Source organism: Diabrotica undecimpunctata, chromosome 7, assembly GCF_040954645.1.
Source record: "Diabrotica undecimpunctata isolate CICGRU chromosome 7, icDiaUnde3, whole genome shotgun sequence".
NCBI lineage: Eukaryota > Metazoa > Arthropoda > Insecta > Coleoptera > Chrysomelidae > Diabrotica > Diabrotica undecimpunctata.
In genome coordinates this window covers 126,513,846-126,540,898 of record NC_092809.1, presented here as the reverse complement: position 1 = coordinate 126,540,898, position 27,053 = coordinate 126,513,846, and the positions used below count along the sequence as shown (strand labels likewise).

Below are 27,053 nucleotides of genomic sequence, written 5' to 3'. Positions count from 1 at the left end.
AGCAAGCGTTAGGATACAAAGAGAAAATTCTCGATCCTTTGAGATAAAGGATGGACTTCAGACAAGGGGATACTCGGACTTGCCTCCTATTTAATATTGCCTTGGAAAAGGCAGTCCGAGACACACGAATAAGAGAGGCGGTACTACTCACAATAGATCGATACAAATCTTAGCATACGCTAATGACATTAACATAATAGGGCGTAGCAAGCGAAATGTTGAGCCATATTTCCTAGAATTGGAAACGGCGGCGAAACAGGTCGGTTTAGTCATCAACGAAGACAAAACCAAGTACATGTTGGTTACTAAGAATTCTATAGCAAATGAGGAACGGGAAACTGTATTTGAAAGTCATATCTTTGAACGTGTTGACAGCTTTACATACCTTGGCTTCATAAACCTTACAAATAGGACACGCTATGGACTTCAAAAACAATTCCTCTCAAGAAATATCCAAAGAAAATCTAAAATTATTATATACAAAACACTGCTGACGCCGGTCCTCATATATGGGGCGGAAACATGGACTCTAACGCAGAAGGATGAAAGACTTTGGTGAATATTTGAGCGTAAAATATTTGAAGCTATAAACGATCAAGGGCAGTGGCGCAAAAGTTATAATTTCGAATTATACCAACTCGTTAATGAACTAGATGACGTAACGTTCATTAAAACACAGCGTCTTAGATAGGCTGGACACATAATAATGTCTGACAATATGATTGCTAAAAAGCTAACAACAGAAACACCTATAGGAAGAAAAAGCAGGGGCGACTGCGAATTAGGTGGTTAGATGGAGTTGACCGACAAGGGTACTAGAGATCAGAAGATCGCAGGCCGTTGCGAAAAACCGAACAGAATGAAGACGAATATTAGAGCAGGCCAGGATCCCACACACAGGATTGTCGAGCCAAAAATGAGCATAATGATTTTTCTTCAATATAGGATAAATTTGACAGTATTTTTTTTCAATGATTTAGATTTAGATTGTTTATTAACATCATCAGTATATAGTGGCTATTTTTTAGATTAATTTCTATATAGACGAAGATTTCATAGTAACTGCTCGAACGGGAAAACATATGAATTAAAGTGAACAGTAAATTTAGCTTATCTGGGGGCAAACATGAGTAATAAAAACGATAGAACGAGACAAATCCACAGCAAACTCAGCAAAGGAAGTTCAAGTGCTGGAGAACATATTAAAATATAAAGCTACCTCAAGTAAAATCAAAGAGAAGGAGTATAGAACTGTCACAAGGTTGGTCACATTATAAGGATGCAAACTGTAAAATTTTAACAAAGACTCAGAAAGGAACATTAAAATATCGGAGATAAAAATCTTATGCGAGATATATGGACGGATCCAGCATGACAAAAGTTAACGAAAAAGAATAAATACTGAAATAATAAAAATGTATGATAGTCCTTCGAGAACGACTCAAAATAAATCCAAAAAATATGGTAGCAAAGTCATGTAAAGAAAATAGAATAAACGAGAGTAGCGAAGTACTTATTAAAAATAGTTATAACGGAACCTAGACAAAGAGAAACACCCAGAAGAAAATGGCTTACAGCAGTAGATGAAAATTTAGAGTTGCTAAAAGTTAAAATTGGAAAACATATAAAATATGTTATGTACGACCTACTTACCTGCTACAGCTAGTCCAACAGGTCTGGCTTCGGCCACAGAAGCTTCATCTGCGGGTAAACCGATTCCAATGCTATCGCTGTCAGTTTCTTCCTCTTTTTCTCCCTCTTCTTTCTCTCCTTGATTGCCTTCTTGCTTTTCACCTTCCTTTTCTTTTTCCTTTTCTGCTTCTAATTGTTCTTCTTTTCGTTTTTGTGCCTCCCTTCTTTTTTCTTCGTCAGCTTTGCGTTTTTTCTCTTCGTCTTTTTTCTTATCTTCTTCCTTCTTTTTATTTTTATTTTTGTTGCTTGAATTTTTCTTATTTTCCAACCAAGCACTTATACCTTCTCTATTTTCTAATCCAATAGGATTGGACTTTTCTTGTATTTCAGCCAATCTTAACGCAGATGAACTTAGGCTGTCCATATTTTCTTTATACGCTGTTTCTTGAGCCGGACTTAATTTTCCTTTCTGTTTTAGAATTTCTTGTAGTGATATTATCTTCTGAGCAAAGTTTTGTATATTCTTTAGATTTTCTCCGAAATCTTCCAAATCGAATTTTGATGGAAGTGGTGGATTTTCTAGCTCAGATGTATTAATTATGTTGTCTATACTTGTACTTTCATCTTCGTCACCTTTTGGTGGCGTCTTAATTATAGATGTTATAACCGAACCATCTGACTTTTCTATAATTTGAAGAGATTGCCCTTTTCCTCCTCCGTAGAATGGAATTAGTGTGATTTTGTCACTTAATCTAAAACAAAAAAATGTATATCAATATTATACTGTTAAGAAACTGTTATACTCTACATGTAGTTTGTATGCATAAATGTAAATACTGAATTCTTAATAATTAATGTATTAGTCCCATTATTTAATCAATCTATAAATGTGGTTATTAATAGTTATTTAACCAACAAGTGTATTAATAAGGGCGATTAACAATTGAGATATATTAACGCGCGAGCGAAGCGAGTGCGTTAATGTTCGAGATTGTTAATCGCCATTTTAATTCACGAGTTCGTTACAAAACTTTTCCGTCGACCGAACTTTTCAGAAATAAAAATATCTTAGTTTAAATTTTTATTTACTTAACGATAAATAATGACATACAATGACAGACAGTACTTACAGCGGCTATGTCATTTTAAATAATTTTTTAGTGGGAATATAAATAGGTACCTATATGTTTGGTTGCCTACACCACAGGTCACTGCCAATTACAGAGCGTTAAATGTGGTTAAATTATTATACAAGCAATGTATGTTGTGTTGCCTATACCAAAATCGTTCATTAATAGAAAATCATTCTTTAATAGGGGTCATTAATCAATGATTTTGAGGGTGTTAAAATTAATCATAAATGGATAGTCGACGGAAAACAATATTTCGACTATTTGCCAATGATCTTAGTGACTTTTTTAATATATTAAATACAAACTACATCTTAAATTGATTTGTTGAATTTACGTTGAAGCAGATTTTGAACTATATGGGCCAAAGGAATCAACTATTTTCATGGAAAATAATGACAACAGTACTAATATGTTAAGGATGCTTTTTCTTGACGCTGGCACTAAGTGTTTTAAGGAGTTTAAAGATCGCTGTCAGTATACTCAGAGTAGTATACTCTATATAAAGTGTTCTTCTATATAATGGGGTTTAATTCGAAGGAAAGAAAAGTAAAACGAGCATACCTGATTTACTTCGCCCACATAGCTAGAACCATGGGCCATGGAACTATTGGTAGAAGAAGGAAAAGTAGAAGGCCGAAGACCAAGAGGAAGATCCACAACACGATGGGCAGACCAAATGAAAACTTCTTCTTCTTCCTCTTTATAGGAAATTCTGCTTGTTCATTGGTGGATTAATACCTCTTTTGCCGATTGGTGATACTTCTTCTGCCGATTGGTGAATTATCTCTTGCTATTTTGACGACACGGGTCACCTCCATTCTGCTTATGTGGTTATTCCATTCTTTTTTTCTATTTTGTGTCCATTCATTTATACATTATACGTTACATTTTAGCCTTTACGTTGTGGCTGTGTCTGGTCTTGTTTCTTAGGCATATGTTATTATTGGTCTTACAGTGGCTTTATAAATTCTTGATTTCATCTCAGTGTTAATGTGTCTGTTTCGCCATATAGTGTTATTAAGGCATCCTGTCAGTCTATTTGCTTTTTGTACTCGATCTTTCACTTCTTTTTCCAGGTCTCCATAGCTAGAAAGTGTATTTCCATCAGTTGTTCAATACTGATGCCATCAATTTCTATTTTACAGGTTGGTTCATCTTGGGTTGCTTCATCTTGGGCTATCAATATTGCCTCGTCTGCGTTACAGAGTATTTTGATTTCTTTGTTTTCCATTCTTTATCGTCTTCCTTTGTTAACGCTTTTGATGATTTTATCCATGATTTTTTTTATCCAGGAGTTCAAATTGAAGAGCACGGGGATCAATGAATCCCCTTGTCTATTCCGCTGCCTATTTCTATAGGTTCTGTAAATTGTCCATCTATTCTGGCTTCCATTTTGCTGTTTTGGTAGATGTTTTAGATATTTTTTATAATATTTAGGGGAGCTTCTCTATTATTATACAGAAGATGGATTACGTCTTTGAGTCTTACAAATGCACCCTAGTGCCTAGGGACAAATTCACTCCTTTCTTAACGCACCCCTTTAAATGGTAGCACTCTGCGGTTTTTTATATTTAGCGGTCCATTGACCATACGAAACAAGAAACCCCTTTAACTTTGTAGTTACTTTCAGCTCTATTTTTTTGAACGTAATCAATATCCTACTATTAAAACGGCTTCATGTTACTAAACGGTATTTATGTTTTGCAAAAATATTTCTTTTAGTTTCACACCGTTTTACATTGTATGCGTCAATAACAGTGCACTTTATTTATAATACCGCTTCAAGAAAACAAGATGTGTGATTTTATTATTTTTCATAATTTTTTATAAATATAACAATTCAACTTACCGATTTTGCAGTGGTCTTAAAACCAAGATTACTATAATTTTTTTTAAATCATAGGTTTACATTTTATGTTCTTTTTTATGTATTTTGAAGAGTTTCCTATGGTTCACAATGAATTGAAACGTTATGGACATAGTCCATTAGTTAATATGCGTCAAGGCACTTGTTAGTTAAGTAGGTAAAAAGCTGATCGTGAGAAGAATTGGAGTACATGTAAAGATAGTATATTTAATTCTAAACACTCTTGTTATTCTGACCAGCTTGCTTTTATTGAACAGCTTATTTGGCAACTAATGAAAAATTAAGTAGAACATGATTTGTATTTAATAAATGTATTTACAAACACAAAAATCGTTTGTTCAAATCGTTAGTTGACAAAAATTAAAAAGATATAAATGTAAATTACAATTTTAATACTATATATGCTGACAAATTCAAATTCTTTGTTATTAATCTCTTTTTGATTTTTATTTGCCAGGTCTTCGATATAACATAATTAAACTTCTTGCTATATTTCTTTAGTAACCTCTTTCTGCTTGTTTTTTTTGTAACATGGGTTTAGCATTACTTTCGTCTTTTTTTTCTAGTATGTCTTTACGCCTCTAACTTTGTATAGCCATATCTTTTTCTTAAATATACTTTACGTGCTTACTTATGTTCGCATAAATAGGATTTCTTACAGGTTTTAAATTTTAACTCCGAATGAAAATTCTTCCGGCGACAAACCACAGAGTAATAATAATAATAATAATTCAGGAGAAAGAAGAATTTCAGGACTTTTGGGCAAATCAACTTTCCACACCAGCTGCTCTTGACACCAATACGGATAGAAGATACAACGCATCAACACTACCGGAATACTCTCTATGAACCCTTCACCATAGAAGAAGACTCCAATATACTCAAAGAGCTTCATAATTGGAATATCACCTGGTCCAGACGGAGTTCGAAACTTCTAGTTTAAGAACTTTTGGAGTGCTCAAGATCGATTATCAACACTAATTTAATCATGTTATTTCTAATATACTAAATACCATCATTCCTAACTCAGGGAACAACTTATTTATTACCGAAGAATCAAAATAATACCAGCAAGTACCGTCCAATTACGTGTCTTCCAACATTGTATAAATTGGTCACATCCTGTATAGCCCAGCGTAGTCTCCAACACTCCGCCTCAAACGATATCATAGAACCTCAATAGAAGGGATGCGCAAGGGTTCCATGAGCTTCAAAGAACAACTTATTGAAAAGTTAGAGCAATTGTAGTGAAATATTTCATATTCGAAACTGTAACTTTTTCTTTCATTTCACAATAGTATACAAAAACTTGTTAATTTGCATGTTATTTTCTAGAAGAGACAGACTCAAGGGAATCAACTTTTACACAGAAATTTCACAACAGTAAACCACATGTGTAGCATTTCAAATCACCCTGTATGTATTAACACAGAAATATTTTCTCAATCCTTTTGCGTCATTGGGATTGATAATATAAACATTTCTGGTCAGTATATAATAATTTTAATTGCCTTCCTTTGATAGTAATGACGCCTAATATTGCGCGTCAGATAAATATCCAGTTAGATTGCCGAGAAACTATTGCGGGGAAGAGAATTATATCACTATGCAATAGACCGCGATACGATTTAGGTCATTGTTTAGTCCGAATTTTCTTCAAATTCGTTATTGCTGTTCGGTTTTCGTTTTTTGTCATGGAAATATAGTATAAAATGACAGTAGCAGTTAAATGTAAAGTTTAAGTGAAAGTTGGGTTTAAAACTCGAAGGAAATAGCTTGTGGGTGCAGTATTCAAAAAGTTGGCAAATTTTTATATGTGGAGAGGTAAATTGAGTTTAATCACCAATTGTTTCGTGCTGTGGCTTATTTGAGAGATTTGTAAGACGGCATTCCCTACAATTTGGGAGGTCCACATGTTTTCAAGAAGAACTTGAGTGGCCGAGTTTTGAAGATTGCAGAAGCCCGAAGCCCGAATCAGTTTAAACTTCTTAACTATCGTCCATTTTTATGTTCCATAACTTTCTTAAGATATTAAGTAGTAATATAAGTAAGTAATATAAGTAAAAATAGACATTTTCATTAATAAAAAATTTGCTTTCATAAAAAGTTAAAAAATTGTAATAAATAAAATTATAAGTTTTATGGATTGGCTAATTGTCATATTATTCTTCTTTTAAATGCAAATAATTTTGAAATTTAATTAATATTTCAAAAAGTTTTGATATTTCATTTTGACATATGACAGTTAGTATTTATTCTATTTTCTGACATTTGTTACATAACCATAATTTTAAATTGTTTTGTTTGAATTTTAAGGTTAACCTCAATGTAAGCTCCGTTGGAAAATCTAGATATTTTCAATTTAATAATAATTTAAATTCCTATAGTGTCCCCAACTTCTAGAGTTTGATGTAAACAGTTACAAATAGCACCATTGTATGTTCTGTTTTTAAATCTCGTTATTATTATGTGTAATAATTGTTTATGGTGAAGTAGTAATAAATATGTAATATTTCTCTCTAAACCAAATGTATAATTATTTCCTTAAAAAATATTTTCACCTATTTAATATTTTTTAGGAAAGAAAAGCCTTTCTTAATAGTTTAGGAACCTTCTTGTGTTGTGTTGCCCAAGAAATCTATGTAAGTACTTTTTTATTCATTTCTTTGTAGTTACCCCTTTCTAGTCCCTCTTTTATTTACTTACTTACGACCCAGCTCTCCAACCAAACCAAGAGTAGCCGTTCGCAAACGTTCCGGCTTTTTTTGCTTACCCTATCTTCATCCCAGTAATTTCTGTCCCCAGTTTCAACCCCCTATAAGTGATAGCCAATGTGGTAGGCAAATATAACCGCTACACATGGGCTACTTTCAATTAAAAATGTAATTTGGCAAATTGACCGGATTCTGCACAAATTTCGTCAAAATTACTGCCACGTGGAATAAATTCAATATATGTGGAATATACTTTGTATATATGTTACGAGCAATGTCCGAAATTGGACAATCCTAACATTAACGAAAAATCTTGTCCACTTCTAACATTCTACCCCTTTACTGTACAATCTCCAAAATAGACATAATCGTCGGACTTTGTATAAAGAATTGCTGTACAATGGTCGAATTTCAATAAGTAGCCATGCGTCAAAGTTTTAGAGAATATGACAGATAGATTCATATCGATTTTACTAACATTATTATTCCATTGTAGTATGTATAATTTCTTCATGTTATTTATATTTTAGTTTGACACAGCATCTCATCACATTGTCGATTTGAAAACGCAAAACTCTATATATAAATAAAAAATATAAAAATATCAAATAATTAACAAGAAATGTTTGATTTTTGATTTGGTGTGTCGCTTGTCAATAATAATCGATTCGAATCGATAATGATTTTTAATTTTGGTCATTTCGAACATTGTACAGTTTGCGGGTACAATGCTAGAAGTGAACAATAATTTCCATACAATGCTATGATTGTTCAATTTAGGGCTTAGCTCGTAACATATACATATCATTTTCTTAAATAGATGGAATATTCTGTTCTAATTTCCATGCAATATTTTTAAAAGTAAATTAAAAGTAATAAATAATACAAACAAGAAGTAAAAAAATAAATTTATTTAAATATGTACAAAAATACTCTTATAGCCTACTTGTATAACTTATTACAACACCATTTAATTTTATTAACAAGAAATATTGTTCTTTGTAAATAATGCAAGTAACAAACAAAATGTGCCTTAAAGTAGATACAATTTTATATTATATGCCTATACTATTCATTTGAAATCCGTATTAAAATAAAAAATGGTGAACTGATTTCTCCTCTTCTATTTATCTGTGTCTTAGAGAAGAGTACTAGTGAAACAACAAGTGATCTTGAGAAAGCCTATGAGAGTTCCTCAAAATATTCTGTGGTAGGCACTCAAATCTATAGAATATGTAGAAATCAATAATACAATAAGCAGAATGATAAAAGAAAATAAGGGAAAAGAATAAGAAATAAAAATAGAAGAAGTAATACAGAACAACAAAAATATGAAATGCTTAAGACCAAAATTGGGTAAGTGTAAAATAAACAAAATAAAAGATGTAATCGGAGTAGAAACAAACATTAAAGATGACATCATAAATATAATCCACCATTTCTACTCAGAATTATAAAAAACAAAAAAGGAATTACCAGAAGAAATTAAAAACCAACTTAGGGCTAAAATAAAACATGTCAACTCAGAGCTACAGCCAAAAATAAGCAAATCAGAAATAAAGAAGTCATTGAAAGAAATGAAAAACAACAAATCGCCTGGAAAAGATGGAATAACTGAAGAGATGCTGAAATATGGTGGAAAAGTGGTAATTAATACTCTACATTCTCTTTTTAACAAGGTATTAAAAGAAAAAAGAATTCCAAACAACAAAAAAAGAGGCGTGAGACAAGGTGACACAATATCACCGAAACTTTTCAATCAGGCTCTGGAAGATATTTTTAAAAGATTAGAATGGGAAGAAAAAGGTATAAAAATTTGTTGACAACGCTTGAACCATCTAAAGTGATGACATTGCATTGATAACCGATAAAAAAGAAAAATTATTTGAAATGCTGAAAGAACTGGACGTAGAAGCTGGAAAGATAGGCCTTAATATGAATTACAGCAAGACCAAAATCATAACAAATACACATGAAGAGATCACAATGAGGATCGGACAAGATGAAATAGAACAAGTTCAGGATTATATATATCTGGATCAAACTATAAAACTTAACAAAGAAAACCAAACAGCAGAAATAAAAAACGAGTTAGACTGGCATGGGCGGCATTTGGCAAACGAAGCTACATTCTTAAAAACAAAAGATATCCACAGCATCTTAAGACTAAAGTATACAATCAATGCTTACTTTCAAAACCCAAAGAACAGTGGAAAGACAAATGTTGCACATAAGACTAATGAATAAAAAGAGAAACGAGTGGATAAGAGAGAAAACAAAAGTGAGGGATGTTAGACAAGAAGTTGCAAAATTGAAGACAAATTGAAAAGAAGACCGACGGAACAAAATTCTTATAAGTTGGAGACCGTGAGAATATAAACGAAGCAGAGGAAGGCCCCAAATGAGATGGGCATATGATGTCAAGAAGCACGTGGGCTCTAGTTGGATGACTGTAGCGACAGACAGAGAAGAATGGAAAAGGATTGGGGAGGCCTATGTTCAAAGATGGACCGAAGAAGGCTAATTAGATAAATATATAGATAGGCACTCAATAAGAAAGGAGTCCTCGGTGAATATGTAAATATTGTGACACAATATGTGTCAATGTAACACCTAGTATTAGGACAAGTATGGGAGAGATTGATAAATTTTATGTGAAAGTAGGATTGAACCAAGGCTTTGTGCTTAGTCCTTATTTATTCTCATTAGTTTTGGATCAAATTACAGCGAAACTACAGAGTAATGTTCCATGGTGCTTAATGTATTGTGATGATGTAGTGTTAGTAAACGTAGTGAAAGCTACTTGGAACAAAAACTGGAACAGTGCAGACAAGCTCTTGAGAAAAAAGTTTTAAACGTCTTCTACTTCTTCTCATGCCATATCAGGCGAGTTATCCAACGTTGATGATCACCTTTGCAAAAGTTTCTCGATCTTCTGAGACATTATAACTTCTGCTTTAAACTTAGGAGGACAAAAACAGAGTATTTGGAATGTTCATTTAAAGATAGAGTTACTACAAATCAAATGATTTCTTTAGATGGTGGAAAGTAATGATTTTAAGTACCTAGGATCGGTATTATAGAGTAATGGCAAATAGATGGAGCTACATGCAGTAGAATTAGGGTTGGATGGATAAAATGGAAGTTAGCGAGTGATGTGAAAAAATTCCAATGAAGCTAAAGGAAAAAATTTATAAAACAGCCATAAAACCAGCTGTGACGTAGGGAACTGTTTATTGGGCAGTTAAAGAGAAAGAGGAACAATAAATACATATCGCGAATATCAGAACCCTTAGATGGATGAGTGAAGTGACAAAGAAGGGCAAAATTAAAAATAATTATATTAGGGGAAGTCTGAAGGTGACACCAATTGCTGATAAGATAAGAGAGCATAGGTTAAGATGATTCGATCATGTTCAACGTCGAAACGTCAAATCACCCAATATGAAGAATAGCTGATCTGCAAGTTCCTCGAAGGAGCAAAATTGAAAGACCAAAGAAGACCTGGAGGGAGACGCTTAGATAGGATATACCGGTAAAGGGAATTGATATTGATATAACCCAAGACAAAAACTTATGGAGAAATGTAATTACGGAAGCCGACCCCACATAGGAGTAGAGGAAAAGAAAATGATGATGATTAGTGGATAACAACCATACCGTTAAGTTATGTAATACATATTGCACACAAAAGAAAGGGTCTGAACGTAAACCGCTTACTTTTACTGATGACCTGGCCCTGTTTGCTAATAATACCAAACCGGAAAATTTTATGTTAAAATATTCACAGCGCTCTCCCTTCCGGGAGCATCTCACAAAGCTCAACACAGTCGTCTTCCTACTGATCATCTTCCTATTAGGGAACCGTCTCTTGTCGGCTTACTAATCTATTTGTTCTCATTCGGCTTATATGATCGTCACATTCTACTCTTCTGTTTCTTACCCAGTCCTTGATGTTCTCCACCTTACATATACGTCGTATATCTGTACTTCTAGCTATTTTCCATAGTATTTTACTGTCAATTTTGCTATAGTGTGTTCATCTCTGCTGTTTCTTATAACCTTTTTGTCCTCTCTGTGTCAGGTCGTGTTTTTGCCGCGTATATCATTATTGTAAATTATGGCTCTCGTTTCTTTCCCGGTATTTTTATTTCTCCATATTGTTTCATTTAGGCAACCTGCGGCTCTGTTTGCTATATTCACTTGATCTTCCACTTCTGTTTCTAGCTTTCCGTAGCTAGATAATGCCTTGATATTTAAACTTCATCACTTTTCTTTTATTATCTGACCTTTCAGCTCCAAATTACATCTTAGTAAATTTGCGGTTATTTTCTTCTTCAAGTGCTCTCTCCGCTACGGAGTTTGGCAATCAGTCTCTTAAATTGCGCAGCCAAGATATACGTCGTCTCCCCACGCTTCGTTTGCCCTGAATCTTTCCTTGGATAATTAACTAGAGCAAGCGGTACTTTTTCCCTCTCATCATATGACCAAGATATTCCAACTTTCTTTTCTTGATGGTGATCAACAGCTGCCGTTCTTTGTTCATTCTTCGAAAAACTACACTATTTGTTATTTTGTCTGTCCAAGGTATTTTCAAAATTCTTCTGTATAGTCACATTTCGAAGGCCTCTAGTTTATCGGTATTGCTCTTGAGAGCATTAAGATGTAGCATCTAACCAATCTCATTTTCAGGTTTAAGTTAATGTCATGACTTCCCAGAATGTCCTTCATATTAACAAAAGCAGCTCGAGCCTTTCCAATTCTAGTTTTTATTTCTTCTGTGGTGTCATTGTTGTTATTAACGCTTGTTCCCAAATATTTATATTTGTGCACCCGTTCAATTTCGTTATTGTGAATGTACAGCTTTGCATTCAATCTTTGTTTTTTTCGAAATAATGATGAATTTCGTCTTGCGGTTATAACCATGCATTTTGTCTTTTATGTGGAAATTAGCATGTTAAATTTTCTGACGTTTATATTAAATTGGTGCAGCATACGTTGTAAATCATCTTCACACTGAGAGAGTAGTATTGCGTCATCTGCATAGCAAATTATTTTAAGCTGTTTTTCTCCCATTTGGTATTCTTTTTTAGTTCTTCCTTTTTTTATTATTTCATCCATATCCAGGTTGTACAAAACAGGCTCAGGAAATCTTCCTGTCTTATGCCATTGCCAGCTTCAATAGGGTCACTCAGATGTCCTTCTACATTTAGTTTTATTGTGTTGTTTTGGTGAATACTTTCGACTGTTTTGATACATTACTAGAGGTATCTCTCTTGTGTACAATAAGTGGATAACGTTCTTTAATTTGACCCGATCAAAAGCTATCTTAAGGTTTACAAAACATAGATATGCCAGTTTATTTTATTCTAATGAGATCTCTTGCACTTGCCTCATTATAAATATAGCGTCGGTGCATGATCTTCTTGACATAAAACCTTTTTGTTCTTCTGCTAGTGTTATAATTTTATGCAATTTATTTGTTATTACTTTGGTTGTTAATTTTAGTGTTGTGTTTAATAAATTAATTCTTCTGTAATTTTCCTGGTCCGATTCGTCTCCATTTTTGAAGAGGGGTATTGGGATGCTTGAGGACTTCTTTTTTGTTCTATTATTTTTTGGATTAAATTTAATAGTTGTTTAGTCAAATCTAGTCCTCCGTACTTTAGGAGTTCGTTCGGTATTCTGTCCTCTTCTGGTGATTTTTTAGTTTCTAATTTCCTAAATGCTTTCTTTACCTCTTCTTCCACAATATTTATTTCTTCGTTTGCCGTCGCCTCTGGTGTTGGTGGTTCATTATCGCCACCTTTAACAAATAAGGATCGCATGTAGTCTGCCCATGTTTCCTTCTGAATGTATTTCATTTTTATTAGTTCGTTTATCTCTTTTCATTGTCCTCTGATAATTCTCCATATTTCTTTCTGTATTCCGTAGAACTCGTGTTCCATCTGTTTTGAGAAGCTCTACCAAAACAAAAACAATGTTTAAAATTAGGTGTATTCCATCTGTGCAAAAACCTTTACCAAAATAGAAGATTATCTATAAACTTAAAAGTCTTTCACTATAATACAATGGTCAGGCCGTCAGCCCTACAACCCGGGGCGGGTCATGGCTTACTGCAAAACTCGCTTCTACCTCAAACGATCGTCCATGATAGTTGGATCAGTGGGTAGCCCCATTGTTCTTAAATCTGACCATATGTTATCTCTCCATCGCATTTGTGGACGTCCCAAGGGCCTTCTCCCTATAGGGGCGTGTCCGTTAGTCTCAATTAAGCCGGGAATAGAAAAATTTGTGTGTGCAAATAAAGATTGTGAGAAAAACTCACAATGAAGTAACAACCAGTGTTAGGGTAGATATAGGAGAGACTGACAAATATCAAATGAATGTAGTATTGCTTTAAGTTTCCTTATTTAGTGTCATTACTATTAAATCAGATAACAAGGTAACATTGTGCAGAACAGTGCAGGATCTTAAAGAATAAGAAGTTACTGCTTCTATTAAAATGGTAAATCTTCATAGTAAAATATTTGTAAAAAGTAATAATTTTAGATATCTAGGATCAGTATTTTAGAATAAGCAAAGAATATCTCTATATAGAGATAAATTCCGTTAGGTGGATGAAAACGTGGTGAATGTAGTGTGTTGAGTAACAAACAAATTCCATTGAAATTGAAGTGTTAACACTGCAGTAACACTATCTACGATGTACAGCACTGGTCGTAGGAAATAAAGTTTGCTTAGACTGTATATGTTTTATACACTAACCTAAAATACTGAATTGTACTATATTCCGTATCATGTCGATAATATAAACATCTACATAGCAGATTTTAACAATAAATATATACAAAAATATAACACTCCACAAAAAACTATTACACTCATTCATCTTCATAACTAATTTCTAGATCACTCTCTGCATGCGCAATTCCGCCTGGCCCTGCTATAGCTATTGCATCTGGTTCAAAAAGTATATCAACACTGGTGCCTTTTCTAAGAATTGCTTTTGAAACAGGAGTGGCCATAGCTTTACCGTCAACATCTGCTATTGACCTCGCTACTGGTTTTAAAATTAACGTCGTAACCTCGTCATTAATCTTATCAGTATTCCTAAAACGTAAAATCTTGTCTGGTCTAATAGTATTTCCATTTTTTATGTAATTTAGAAGAGGATGGAATCTATAGGGAGCTAATGAAGGTGGTTTTTGGATATTTAATTGAGAGTTTTTAGATTCTGTCGTTAAAGAATTTTCCTCTATTTTATCATTACTACTAGTTTCTTGAACACTAGCCAATTTTTTATTCTCTCTGTCGGATATTGGAACTAACTCTTTAATAATTTTTATTGATTTATTCGTAATTAAAGTATCTTTAGAAGTTTTGCTATCATCTGGAAATAGACGATAAGCGTACGGGTAAATGTTCTGTTGTTGGAACGGAAGAGGAGAAAATGGATAAAATCCAACCTGAGGTATATTTGTATGAGGCAGCCAATTTGGGAAACGTAGTCCAATAGGGATGATTGAAAATCTGAAGAAAGAAGATAGGTTTTAGTTAAAAATGTCTGTTTTACTATTGTTTGTTAGTAGAATTAGTTACATACAGGTTGAAATTAAATACGGAGATTTATTTATTAATGTATAGTATGTCCATTCCAAAATAATTAGGAATATATAGGTACCACTAATAATACAGGTATATATCAAACTTTATTTAGGTACAAACAAACATTGAGTGAATTAATATATTCTATTGACTCTGAAGTTACAAACAGGAAATCTTCGAGGCTATCATTATAAGATATTACATGACACTTTTTAATAATGTAGTCGATCGCTACTATTCCCTAGTTTTTTTGATACTGACCATCCTGGTCTGCTTTATGTCTGAAAGTCAAGACTTTTCTTTTTTCGGCCACTTTTGGCTTCAAGCGGCATTTAGACTGTGGAGTAGTTCATCCGCTATTTCTTGATTGTCAATTTCAATAAAACTCTGCTATAATTTCTTCCTATTTTTTGACCAGTCAGGAATGTATTATCTGTGATATCCCCTTAGTATGTGTTTCTTGTCTTTGCTTAACACTGCACTAACAAATTATCTGTTGTAGTTTTTGATATTATCCACGCTAGGCATTTATCCAGATCGGTAGAGAAATCATTCCAGTTGGCTTTCTTAAGTTTCCTATTGGCCGTGGAAGAGAACCGATTAAAATAATATACGTTTCTACTAGTACTAGAGTTTCTTCTCTCTTTTTTATTTCGATTTCTTTGCTATTTCTACTATTACTGGACGATGTTGGCTATGTGGAAAATCAAAGTTTTCGTGGAGCCCCTAAAGATAAGTCTCTGTTGTTGGTCGAAACGAAGCATAGATTAGGGTTGTATTTCCGCCTAAACGCTGCTGAACTGAAGGTCCGTCGAGGTTTGGCGTCAAACAAAAGATACATATAAGCGTTCAGTTTCTGTCGATTTTACTTGCTTGTCTTAAATATATATCTTTATATTATATCTTTAAATTAAGGTAAAATTACTTACGTTTAGGCGTTTTTCGAAAATGAGCAGACTATCATCTTTGATGATAGTCTGCTCATTTTCGAAAGGAAGATACTAAGAAGAATAATTGCGCCATCTGTGAGAATAGTATTTGGAGCAAACGAAATAATTTCAAATTGCACGAGAAGTATAAAGAAATAGTAAATGATCGGGATTTCATATCTTCTAAAAAAAAGGTAGCTACCCCCCCCCCCCAGACAAACCCTATTGAAGAGATGAAGGGACGACTTAGATGAGGACTCGACTAAGATCGGCGCAGCAAACTGGCAACGGTTGGCAATGAACCGAAACGACTTACAAATAGAATGAGGAAGTTCATGGTTCAACCAGTATTATTGCACCACTGATGATGTTTTACCGTTTTCAATATTATTTTTCCGAAAACAGTTGTTACATATAGTCCGGATTTGACGGTTTTCTGCTAAGAATTGTTTTTATATACATAAATTTGCTTGAAATTTTGATAGTAAGTAGAAAATAGCTTAAAAATCAAAATCTACCGTAAGTTAATATGTGCTTTTTACTTGGGTGTGACCACAATCAGTCTGGGAAGAAAAAAAATTGTAAAAAAACCATGGTAGTCGCTAGAATAGTGAAATCTAAGACAAAAATGAGGGTTTTTTAGAAAAGTCATTACTTTTGGAGCATTCGTAACTGAAAATTATCAAATTACATGTAAAAAAAGCATGTTTTTAACCGGATTTTCGCCAATAACTCAAAAAATTTAGATTTTATCGGGAAAACTATTTGTAAACTTCAATTTTGAAATCCAAAATATGATGTTGAATAACCGGAAAACGGTAAGTTTTTCATGGAAAACTTATAGAAACTATACTTTTTATTATACAGAAAAAGTAACAAACTACTCCGGGCCAAAACCACCCTGGTGGTCGAAACTATTTATTGTTCATTTAAGATTTATTTCATTTATATGCAAACATTACATTCTGGAAATTTAATTGATTTGGAAGGTTTAGTTTTGAAAAAAAAAAAAAAATGAAAAAGATGGAGATAAACGAATGCGAATACAACCTTTAAGAAATCATATCTTGCTTAATTGTTAGTTTGTAGAAATAAAAAAATTAAAATCTTGAGAAAAAAAGCTGTTTTTTGTATTTTTCTGTATCTTTTTTAGTTGTTAAGTTTTTTTGAAAAAAGGGATTTTTTGAGAAATTCCGAATATAGTGTCTTCATTTTAAACATGGATTTTCCCAAAACTAAACCTTCTAAACCAGCTAAACTTCCATAATGTAATGTTTGTATATAAGTGAAGTAAATTGTAAACGACGAACAACGGAACTGCGTCACAAAAAATATAAACAGACTTTATTTTAGTTATAATTTGCCTTAATTTTCATGCAAATCACTTTAATCAGTGGTCATTTTAAACTCCAAAACTAATGACATTTGAAAAAAGAATATTTTTATCTTACAATTCACTATTCTAGCGACTATCACTTCACTATTCTGGAGTTGTCAAGCAAATGGATGTACCTATATACAACAAATTCAGAGGTTTTTTACTATTTTTACCGTCAAAAATACTGGACTAATGTGTTATACATGCTTTGTGTTGTAATCTTTAATAAAATTCAACTATACAAATAAAAAACTGGACTTTTACGTTATGCAAAATGATATTTTGCTGAGTTAAGATATAAAATTTTATAATTTTTGATAATGTAAACTCAGTATCTGCCACATCTCAAAGTATATGAGTATCAAAAGAGAAGACAGTTAAGATTTGATTTCACGTACAGTGCGTTTGTGTATCCGCTTTACGTCATCATCATCACTGGCTCGACAACCCTTTTTGTGTCTTGGCCTGTTCTAGGATTCTTCTCCATTCCGATCTGTTTCGTGCTTTTTTTCTCCAGTTTTTTATTTTTAAGGTTGTTATATCATTTTCTATTTGTTCTAAGTATCTCAGTTTCGGTCTTCCTCTTGTTCTTTTTCCTACTGGCATCTGTTTGAATATTTTGTTTGGTATTTCGCCTTCTTCCATTCTTTCTACATGTCCTATCCAACGCAGCCGTCCTATTTTGATGAATGTTATAATATCCGGATCCTGGTATATTTTGTATAGTTCAGAGTTGTATCGTCTTCGCCATATTCCGTTTTCTTTTGTGCCCTTATATATGTGTCGCAAGATTTTTCTTTCGAAGGTGGCTAACAACGTTTCCTCTCTTTTAGTAAGTGTCCAGGTTTCTGAGCCATATGTGAGTACCGGTCTTATTAGGGTTTTATATATTTGGCATTTTGTCTTTCTTGCGACGTTATCTGATCTTAGGTGTCTAATTAAGCCATAGTAACATTTATTTGCAATTAATATTCGCCTCTTCACTTCCTCCGTAACGTTATTATCAGACGTGACTAGGGATCCCAAGTATATAAAGTTTTTTACCTCCTCTATGTTGTATTCTCCTATTGTTATATTTTGTGGCTGCCTTATTTCTGCGTTTTTCCTTACCTGCATATATTTTGTTTTGGTCTGATTGATTTTAAGACCACTATTTTGTGCAGCTCGTTCTATTTGGTTGTATGCCTCTATCATTTCTCTTCTTGATCTTGCGATTATGTCAACATCATCTGCAAATGCTAGTATTTGCACGCTTTTATTAATGATTGTTCCTCGTGTATTGACTGTTGTGTCTCTCAGTATTTTCTCGAGCACGATGTTGAACAAGATGCATGATAGAGCGTCTCCCTGGCGTAGTCCCTTTTTCACATCTATTGTTTCCGTTAATTCATTTTGTATCCGGATTCTACTTTCTACTTTTAGAGATTCTTTTATCAGTTCTATTAGTCGTGTTGGTATATTAAATTCTTTCATTGCTTTTATTAAGAATTCTCGGTTTATATTGTCATATGCGCTTTCAAAGTCTATGAAGAGATGATGGGTGTCGATGTTATATTCACTTGTTTTTTCGAGGATCTGTCGCAGAACAAATATCTGGTCTATTGTTGACTTCTGTCTACAGAAGCCACTTTGGTATTTGCCAACTATTTTTTCAGCGTGTGGTCTAAGTCTTTCATAAATGACATTGGACATTATTTTGTATGCTGCATTCAGCAGCGTGATTCCACGGTAGTTTCCACATTCTAACTGATTTCCTTTTTTATGTAGTGGTACAATAATACCGCTATTCCACTCCGTTGGTAGCTGTTTATTCGACCATATCTTTGTTATCAATTCATGTATTGTTTTTTGTAGTGCGTCTCCTCCTTCCTTTAGTAACTCCGATGCTATTTGATCCGATCCCGGTGCTTTATTGTTCTTTAATTTTTCTACTGCTGCTCTAATCTCGGCTATTGTTGGTGGAGTCTCTTCTCTGTTGTCTGCTTGGTCTAATGGTATGTCAGGGGTCGTCTCTCTCCGATCTCCTTCAAACTTTTCCGTAAAATGTTCTGTCCATCTACTTAGTATCTCTTGCTGTTCTGTCAATATATTACCTTCCTTATCTCTACACATCGTTGTTCTCGGTTTGAAGTCTTTTCTGCTTTTGTTTAGTCTCTGATAAAATTTTCTTGTCTCTGTTGATTTACTTAGTTCTTGTAGTTCTTGAAGTTCTTTGTTCATATATTCTCTCTTTTTTCTTCGGTGAGTTTTCTTTTCTTCTTTGCGTAGTCGTTTATATTCTTCCTCTGCTTGTCGGGTTCTGTGCCCCTGTTGCATCAGTAAATATGCTCTGTTTTTTTTGTCTGTGATGATCTGACATTCTTCGTCAAACCAGTCATTCGTTCTTGTTTTTCTTTCTCTACCTTTTATGCCTAGTACTTCTTTAGCTGCCTCTTTTATGATGTCTCTGCATTCTTCCCACTCTTTATTTAGGTTTTCATGTGTTATTCTGTTTTCTAGTTTGTTGTTTATCTTTTCTTTATACTCTTTATTTTTGTTTGTTTCTTTGAGTCTTTCTACCTTGTATCGTTCATGTTTAGAGCCTCTTTCCTTTTTGATGTTTGAAATTCTAGCCCTTACCCTACGTTCAACCAGGTAGTGATCAGAATCCGCTTATACGTATTTCACTCTAAAAGGGATCTTCGGAGCGGCTATTCACAACCGCTCTGAACGTGAAAATAATCTTTTCTGTCATATTAGAAGCAACTATAAAATGGCTTCGATCTGGATGCAGATCGAAGCGACATCTGATAAATAAATCCGTAAACTAATTTTCGAAACCAAGTTCAGAAATCTGAACTTCCCGTCTTCCTCGTCGTCTGCCTGATACTGGTCTTCATTTAGTGATTTTCTTAAAAACTGCTTCTGGGTTTCTCCTTTCTAGATATCCCATCCATCTAAGTTTCTGTGCCTTGATAAACCTAACGATATCTTCTCCTTTCAAAAGTTTTCTTACTTCAGGGTTTATTAGTTTCCTTAATTCATTATTACCTATGTATAGTGGGCCTGCTATTCTCCGAATGATGTTTCTCTCTAAAACTCACAATCTTTCTTCATCTTTCTGTGTCAGGCACATTACTTCAGCACCATATCTGATTACTGGTCTAATTGCTGCTCTTTAAATTTTCAGTTTAGTATTCTGAGTGAGCTTCTTATCTTTAAGAAAGTATTTCCGGTAAGTTCTGTTTCCTGTCAGAATTCTTTCATTGATTACTATGGTTTTTTCATTAGTTCCATTAACGGCCACTCCAAGATATTTAAAGTGTGCTACCTTTTCAAACTCATATTCTCCAATATTTAACCTTGTCACATTAACTGTACTTTTTCTTAAGCATATTAGGTATTTGTTTTTATTTTGATTTATTGCCAAACCCCTCTTGGATGCTTCCTTGCAAATTACTCCTTTAAACTGTTTAGGTTTCTACTAATCAGTGTTATGTCGTCAGCGTACACTTCAAGTTGCGACGTCAATGTTATAATTGTATCTTTAATTTCAGTAGCTCTTATTGTTTCTTCTATAGCAACGTTGAATAATGACGTTGATAGAGAGTCGCCCTGTCGTACTCCAATTGTTATTTCTATATTTTTGGAAATGCCGTCATCTATTATTGCTGTTGTCGATCTCTTCATTGTCATTTTCGTAAGCTTTATGAATTTCATTGGGATATCTAGGTTTTTTATGCCTTCTATTAGGTTGAGTCTCATAAGACTGTCAAATGCTTGCTTAAAATCTATGAAAAGGATGTGAGTGTCGATATCATGTTCGTAACACTTCTCAATTGACTGTGTGATTATGTGTATTGCGTCTATAGTTAACTTTCGCTCTCTAAATCCCTGCTGGTATTCTCCTATTTTAGTTTTAATGTATTTTAAGAATCTTTGTCTGATTAATGATGTCGATATTATGTAGCAGCTGTTTAACAATGTTATTTCTCTATAGATGTTACATTTTGTGGTGACCCCTTTCTTTAAAATAGAAAATATCCACCCTCTTTTCCATTCTTGGGGCATTCTTTCATTCTTCCTAGAAATCCTCATTATTAGCTTGTATATTATTATTCTTGCTATTTATTTCAAACTCTTCTATATATTCAACAATAAATCTCTTTTTTCTATTTGTACAGCATTTCTCTGAGTCATTCTTTCTTTTCTTATAATCTTTCAAGTCTTCTACTCTACCTGTCTTTAGCCATTTCTTTGTACTAGGTTTTTCCCTAGTTGCTGTTTCGCAGTCTTCGTCGTACCATTATTTTTTCCTAGTTTTTCTATGTTGTTAGGGTTTGAGACTTAAATTTGCTTCCAACTCTTTAGAATAATCTTTCTGAATAATATCTAACTCTAGTTTCCCTACATTCCACTTTTTTCTTTTTGTGTATTGCTTTGTGTCTTTAATTATTTTCATTTCCATATTTCCTATTACCAGAAAGTGGTCAGAATCTGCATTTGCAACCCGATATAACCTGATATCTTGAATTGTTTTTCTTAATTTTTTTTTAAATCAAAATATGATCTATTTGATTACCCTCAGTTGATCCTGGTATTAGCCATGTTACCTTATGCTCTTTTTTGTGTTTGAAAAGTGTGCTCATTATAAATGTGTCTGTTTCTGTGGCTAAGTAACAAAGCCTTCTCCCGTTAGTGTTCGTAATTTTGTGGAAGGTTATATTTCCAGCTACGTATTTATTTATGTCTTTCTTTCCTATCATTGCGTTGAAATCGCCTACTAAAATTAATATGTTATTCTTAGGGTATATTTTCGTATATCTCTTCGAGTTTCTCGCAAAACTCGTTTTTGTCTTTGTAGTACAGTCACTTAAGATTTTCACTCCGATTTCGTTGAACCTCCATCGATTTTCATGAAAATTGGTAAGTAGTTAGAGGATGCCATAAGAAACAAAAGTGACATGGTGTCAACTTGCGCTTATACTCTGGGGGTGGATGCCACCCCTTCTCGGGGGTGGATGCCACCCCTTCTCGGGGGTGGAAGGACCAAATCTTAACAAAATTTATCTGATAAAGTTATTAAAATAAATCAATACTTTTTGAGTTATTGAAGATCAAAGATTTCGATTTTTCGTGAAAAAAATGCATGTTTTAAAGCGGTTTTTCATAAATAACTCAAAAACTATAAGTTTTATAAAAGAGTTAGCCTTATTAATGTACATGCCCCAACAGAGGACAAGGAAGACGAAGAAAAAGACAATTTCTATGATGAATTAGAAAGAACATATGACAGTTGTCCCAGAAATGACATTAAAATACCAATCGGTGATCTAAACGCAAAAATCGGAAGGGAAGAAATATATCTACCGCACATTGGTAAATATAGTCTCCATAATAATACTAATTCGAATGGACACCGAGCAGTCACCTTCGCAGCCTTCAAGAACATAATCGTAGGAAGCACATGTTTTCTACACAAAAAATACATATGGGGACTTGGACCTCGCCTGATGGATTAACGAACAACCAAATTGATCATGTGATAATAGATGCTAGACACTTCTGTAACCTTATGGATGTCCACACCTATCGAGGCGCCAATATTAATTCAGATCATTTCATAGTTGGCACAAGAATTCGGGCTAGATTCTCAAATGCGAAAAAGGAGAGAAGTACCAAAACAAGGCGCCTTAATATTGAACTCCTCAAAAACCCGCAAATGGTAGAAAGGTTTCAAAACTATATCGAAACTAAATACATAACTAAAGAGAATCTAACAATAATTAGTGAACAATGGGAAATGTGTAAAAATTATATTAAAGGCGCAGCAAATAACATTCTAGGGCCGCAAAGACCACCACCACGCAATGAGTGGTTCGATGTTGAGTGCGAGGATATTACAAGAAGAAATAACAATGCATATAAACTGATGCAGCAAAGAAGAACCCGAGAAAAAGAATAAGATAAAGATCTCAGACGAGAAGAGAAGTACATCCATCAGGGAAAAAAGCGAACTTATGAAAATAGAATATTGGAAGAACTTGAGGCATTAAAAAAGAAAAATCAAACAAGAAAATTTTATAAAAATCTAAATAAAGCAAGAAAAGAATTTGAACCAAGAATCGGACTATGTAAGGATAAGGAGGGGCATATACTCAATACAAAAGAAGAAGTATTGAAAAGGTAGGTGGAACACTATAAAGAACTACTTACTATCGAAGTAGAAGATCCAGATCAACCACCCCCAGGAGCAAGCAGCAATACACCATTGGAGCCTCCATCAATTCAAGAAGTACGGGATGCAATAAAACACCTTAAAAATATTAAATCTCCAGGAAGTGATGGTATACCCACGGAACTTATTAAATGTGGAGATGCTACTCTGACTAAAGTGTATTCGTTTACCAAATTCCCATCAGTAAACATGAGCACGTGTTGATATTCGCCGTCTCATTCGTCAAGAGGCGATAAAATATAATTTATTACCGTAAGCGAGACAGATTCTCATGTTACAGATCCCCATTCGCCATCATTTTAAATTCTAATTGTATCGTGTTGATTTTTAAGTTAATATATTGTGTTATATTTATGTTATAGTTATTGTTAAGTTATTTACTGGTCATGTTATTTTTTAGAGTTTAGTTTAATTGTGATATAATAAGAAATTTTTACACTAACAGTTTCAAAAGTAAATATTTTTAAAAATCGTATGATACATAGGTCGTACATCAGTACGACCCTGTTTGGCTTACACGTGGTTCTATTGACGATTGGGCATTTGTAGAATGAATAGGGTTTAATCATATATATAAAATCATATGGAGAGCCTGCAATGAGGAACAAATCCCCGAAAGGTGGTGTATTGGGATCGTTTGTCCGCTACACAAAAAGGGTGATCAATTGGAATGTAGAAACTATAGAGGAATAACCCTCCTTAATACAGCATACAAAATATTTTCGAGTATTTTATATGGTCGTCTGAGTGCACATTCAGAGAAGCTTCGTGGCGAACATCAAAGTGGTTTTAGGCCTGGTCGATCAACAACAGACCAGTTCTTTGTGCTAAGGCAAATACTGGAAAAAATCAATGAATTCAATATCGACACATATCATCTTTACGTAGATTTTAAATCGGCCGATGATATTGTCCTAAGAAATAAATTGTATGAAGCCATGGATGAATTCTACATCCCCGATAAACTGATAAGATTGGTTAAGGCTACAATGCGTAAAGTTGTTTGCAAAGCCGAAATACAAGGCCAACAATCACAGGCATTTGAAAAGCATGTTGAAATGCGACAGGGAGATGCGCTGGCGTATTTCCTTTTCAACATAGCTCTGGAAAAGATGATGTTGACCTAGTTGCCCGAACAGGCAAGCTAGAAGAAATGTATACCACCTGTCAAATGCCCCAAAAAATATGGGCCTGAGGCTTGAAGAAATCAAGCGAAGAATAATCCTAGCAAACAAATGCTATTTTGGACTGAGTAGACATATGAGAAGCAGAAACTTAAGCCAAAAAACAAAAATAACCATATACAAAACCCTTATACAACCAGTGTTGACATATGGGTCGGAGACATGGACCATTTCCAAGGCAGATGAAAACCTTCTGCTTATAATTGGACGAAGGATCCTGAGAAGAATATTTGGTGGCATCTGTGAAAATGGTGTTTGGAGAAGGAGGTACAACTACGAGATATATCACAGATATAAACATATATTTGGTGGTAAAGACGTAGTATCCCTTATAAAAATAAGAAGACTAAGATGGGCAGGGCATCTGGCAAGATCACAGCAGAACAACCCTCCTAGAAGAATCCTTATGTCACAACCTGTGGGAAGTAGAAGTAGGGGTAGGCCCAAACTCAGATGGAGGGATGGTGTAAATGAGGATGGTAGAAAAATAGGCGCAGCAAACTGGCAACAGTTGGCAATGGATAGAACTGACTGGCGTAATAGACTTGGCAAGGTCGAGGCTCTTTTAAAGGGCTGTAGCACCAATGATGATGATGATATTCAGTAAATAGAGAACACCCAATTACAAGGCCACGATACATTTTCTATAGATATCTTCTCTCTGTCATGTTTATATTGTTTCCCACACAACTATTTCTACATGCAAATTCAAATTGCCGTTGGTAATATTTCCAATACTTCCAATGAGAAGGATACGGTTGGCTTGGGTATCCTTCGGAAAACTTTCCTATATACTAAAAAATAGAAAATACCCCCAATATTTAAAAACCAGAGTCTTCAACCAATGTATACTTCCTGTTCTCACCTACGGTTCTCAAACTTGGACGTCTAGAAAGGAAAACATGGAAAAAATAGCAAAGACCCAAAGAGCCATGGAAAGGCAAATGCTAAACATCAGGCTATCAGACAAGAAAAAAAACTTGGATCCGCAACAAAACAAAAGTGACCGATGTATTAACGCAGATAGCAAAACTTAAGTGGAAGTTCGCTGGACATACCATAAGACAGAAAGACGACAGATTGAATAAGATGATTATACACTGGAGACCATATAGTTACAAACGAAAAAGAGGAAGGCCACAAATGAGATGGTCAGATGACTTGAAGAAACACGCAGGCCCGAAGTGGATACAAACTGCCTACAATAGAGGGACGTGGAAGAAGAAAGAGGAGGCCTATGTCCAAAATTGGACAGCAAGGGCAGTATAGATAGAATATTTCCAAAATTTTGTTTTTAAAATTTTTAATAAAATTTAATTGAGCCATTTAAATGTTTTAAAATTTTTCAGAATTAAGTCTATGTGGTGCAATCCCATTCTCGTTTATTCGTATTCTCAAAATTCTCATAAAAATACAAAAAAACTCGATTTTTTATTTATTAAAAAAATACAAAATTGTAATAATATAAAAATTCTTAAAATGTATTATTTAAACAGTACACTTACATTATCCAAAAACCACATAAAATAGACTTTGTGAGAAGACAAGTTAATTTGATTGTTAAAAAAACCAAAAAATCTGCAAAACTTAAAAATTAACATGAAATAATAAAAAGTCTTATAGAATAAAAAGATGATGAAGAAGCTTTATTTTTTGTTAAACTCTGTATAGGAGGATTATGTTTTATAGCACTTTGTAAGCTGTTCAATTATCATAATCATTTAATCGCCGATACACGCCTGATACACGCCTGAAAATGAATAGAGGATTCAATGACCTCACACAGCGACAAGTTTCCATAGTTGGCACTATTTTTAGCAAGAGTATATGCAAAACAGTACACTAGACAAATTGTTCGTTCTTCACATACAATATACCTTGTATACTCAATGTAATAATTTTTGGTCGTTGTTTCTTTAATCTGCAATGCCACGTGTTTTGCTCTCCCTAGTAGAGTCCCGACTCTCACGCGTTACTCTCACTCTGACGCATTATATAGCGTCATTTTTCTCCTTGTTAATTAATTTATAAAACTAACTAGTTTTAGTTTAAATATCAAGACCTTCCTGTAAAGGTCTTGATATTTATTTTAGGACCTTTCTATTTTTTAAAAGTAATAATCTTTTTGTCTGGGATATATTTTTGTTGAATATATGTTTGAAATAATCATTTTTCTTTTTTCTTTTTGTTTCAAAATATCTTAACTCAAATTGAATTACATACTTTATAGCACACTCATTTATAATTTTGGCTTTTAGTGCAATAGCTGTTTCTCTTTTATAGATAATCAACTGTAGATTCCATTCTGTTTTGTTATTATGCAAATCTCTCTCTCTCTCTCTTTCTCTCTCTCTTCGTTCCCGACCCCTCGGAGGGAGTGTAGTGGTTATC

The 27,053-nt window shown here is 33.8% G+C and overlaps 1 protein-coding gene across 1 annotated transcript in view; it reads right to left on the bottom strand.

Annotated features, from left to right (window-relative positions):
• LOC140446630 (uncharacterized) overlaps positions 1 to 27,053 on the bottom strand; it is a 66,278-nt gene that overhangs the window by 1,323 nt on the left and 37,902 nt on the right. The window contains exons 4-8 of the mRNA XM_072539214.1: positions 21,823 to 22,023; positions 20,701 to 21,148; positions 14,234 to 14,879; positions 3,100 to 3,233; positions 1,654 to 2,384 (exon numbers count right to left, since the gene is read on the bottom strand). Of these exons, the coding sequence (XP_072395315.1) occupies positions 1,654 to 2,384; positions 3,100 to 3,233; positions 14,234 to 14,879; positions 20,701 to 21,148; positions 21,823 to 22,023 (2,160 nt within the window). The remainder of the gene's footprint in view (positions 1 to 1,653; positions 2,385 to 3,099; positions 3,234 to 14,233; positions 14,880 to 20,700; positions 21,149 to 21,822; positions 22,024 to 27,053) is intronic.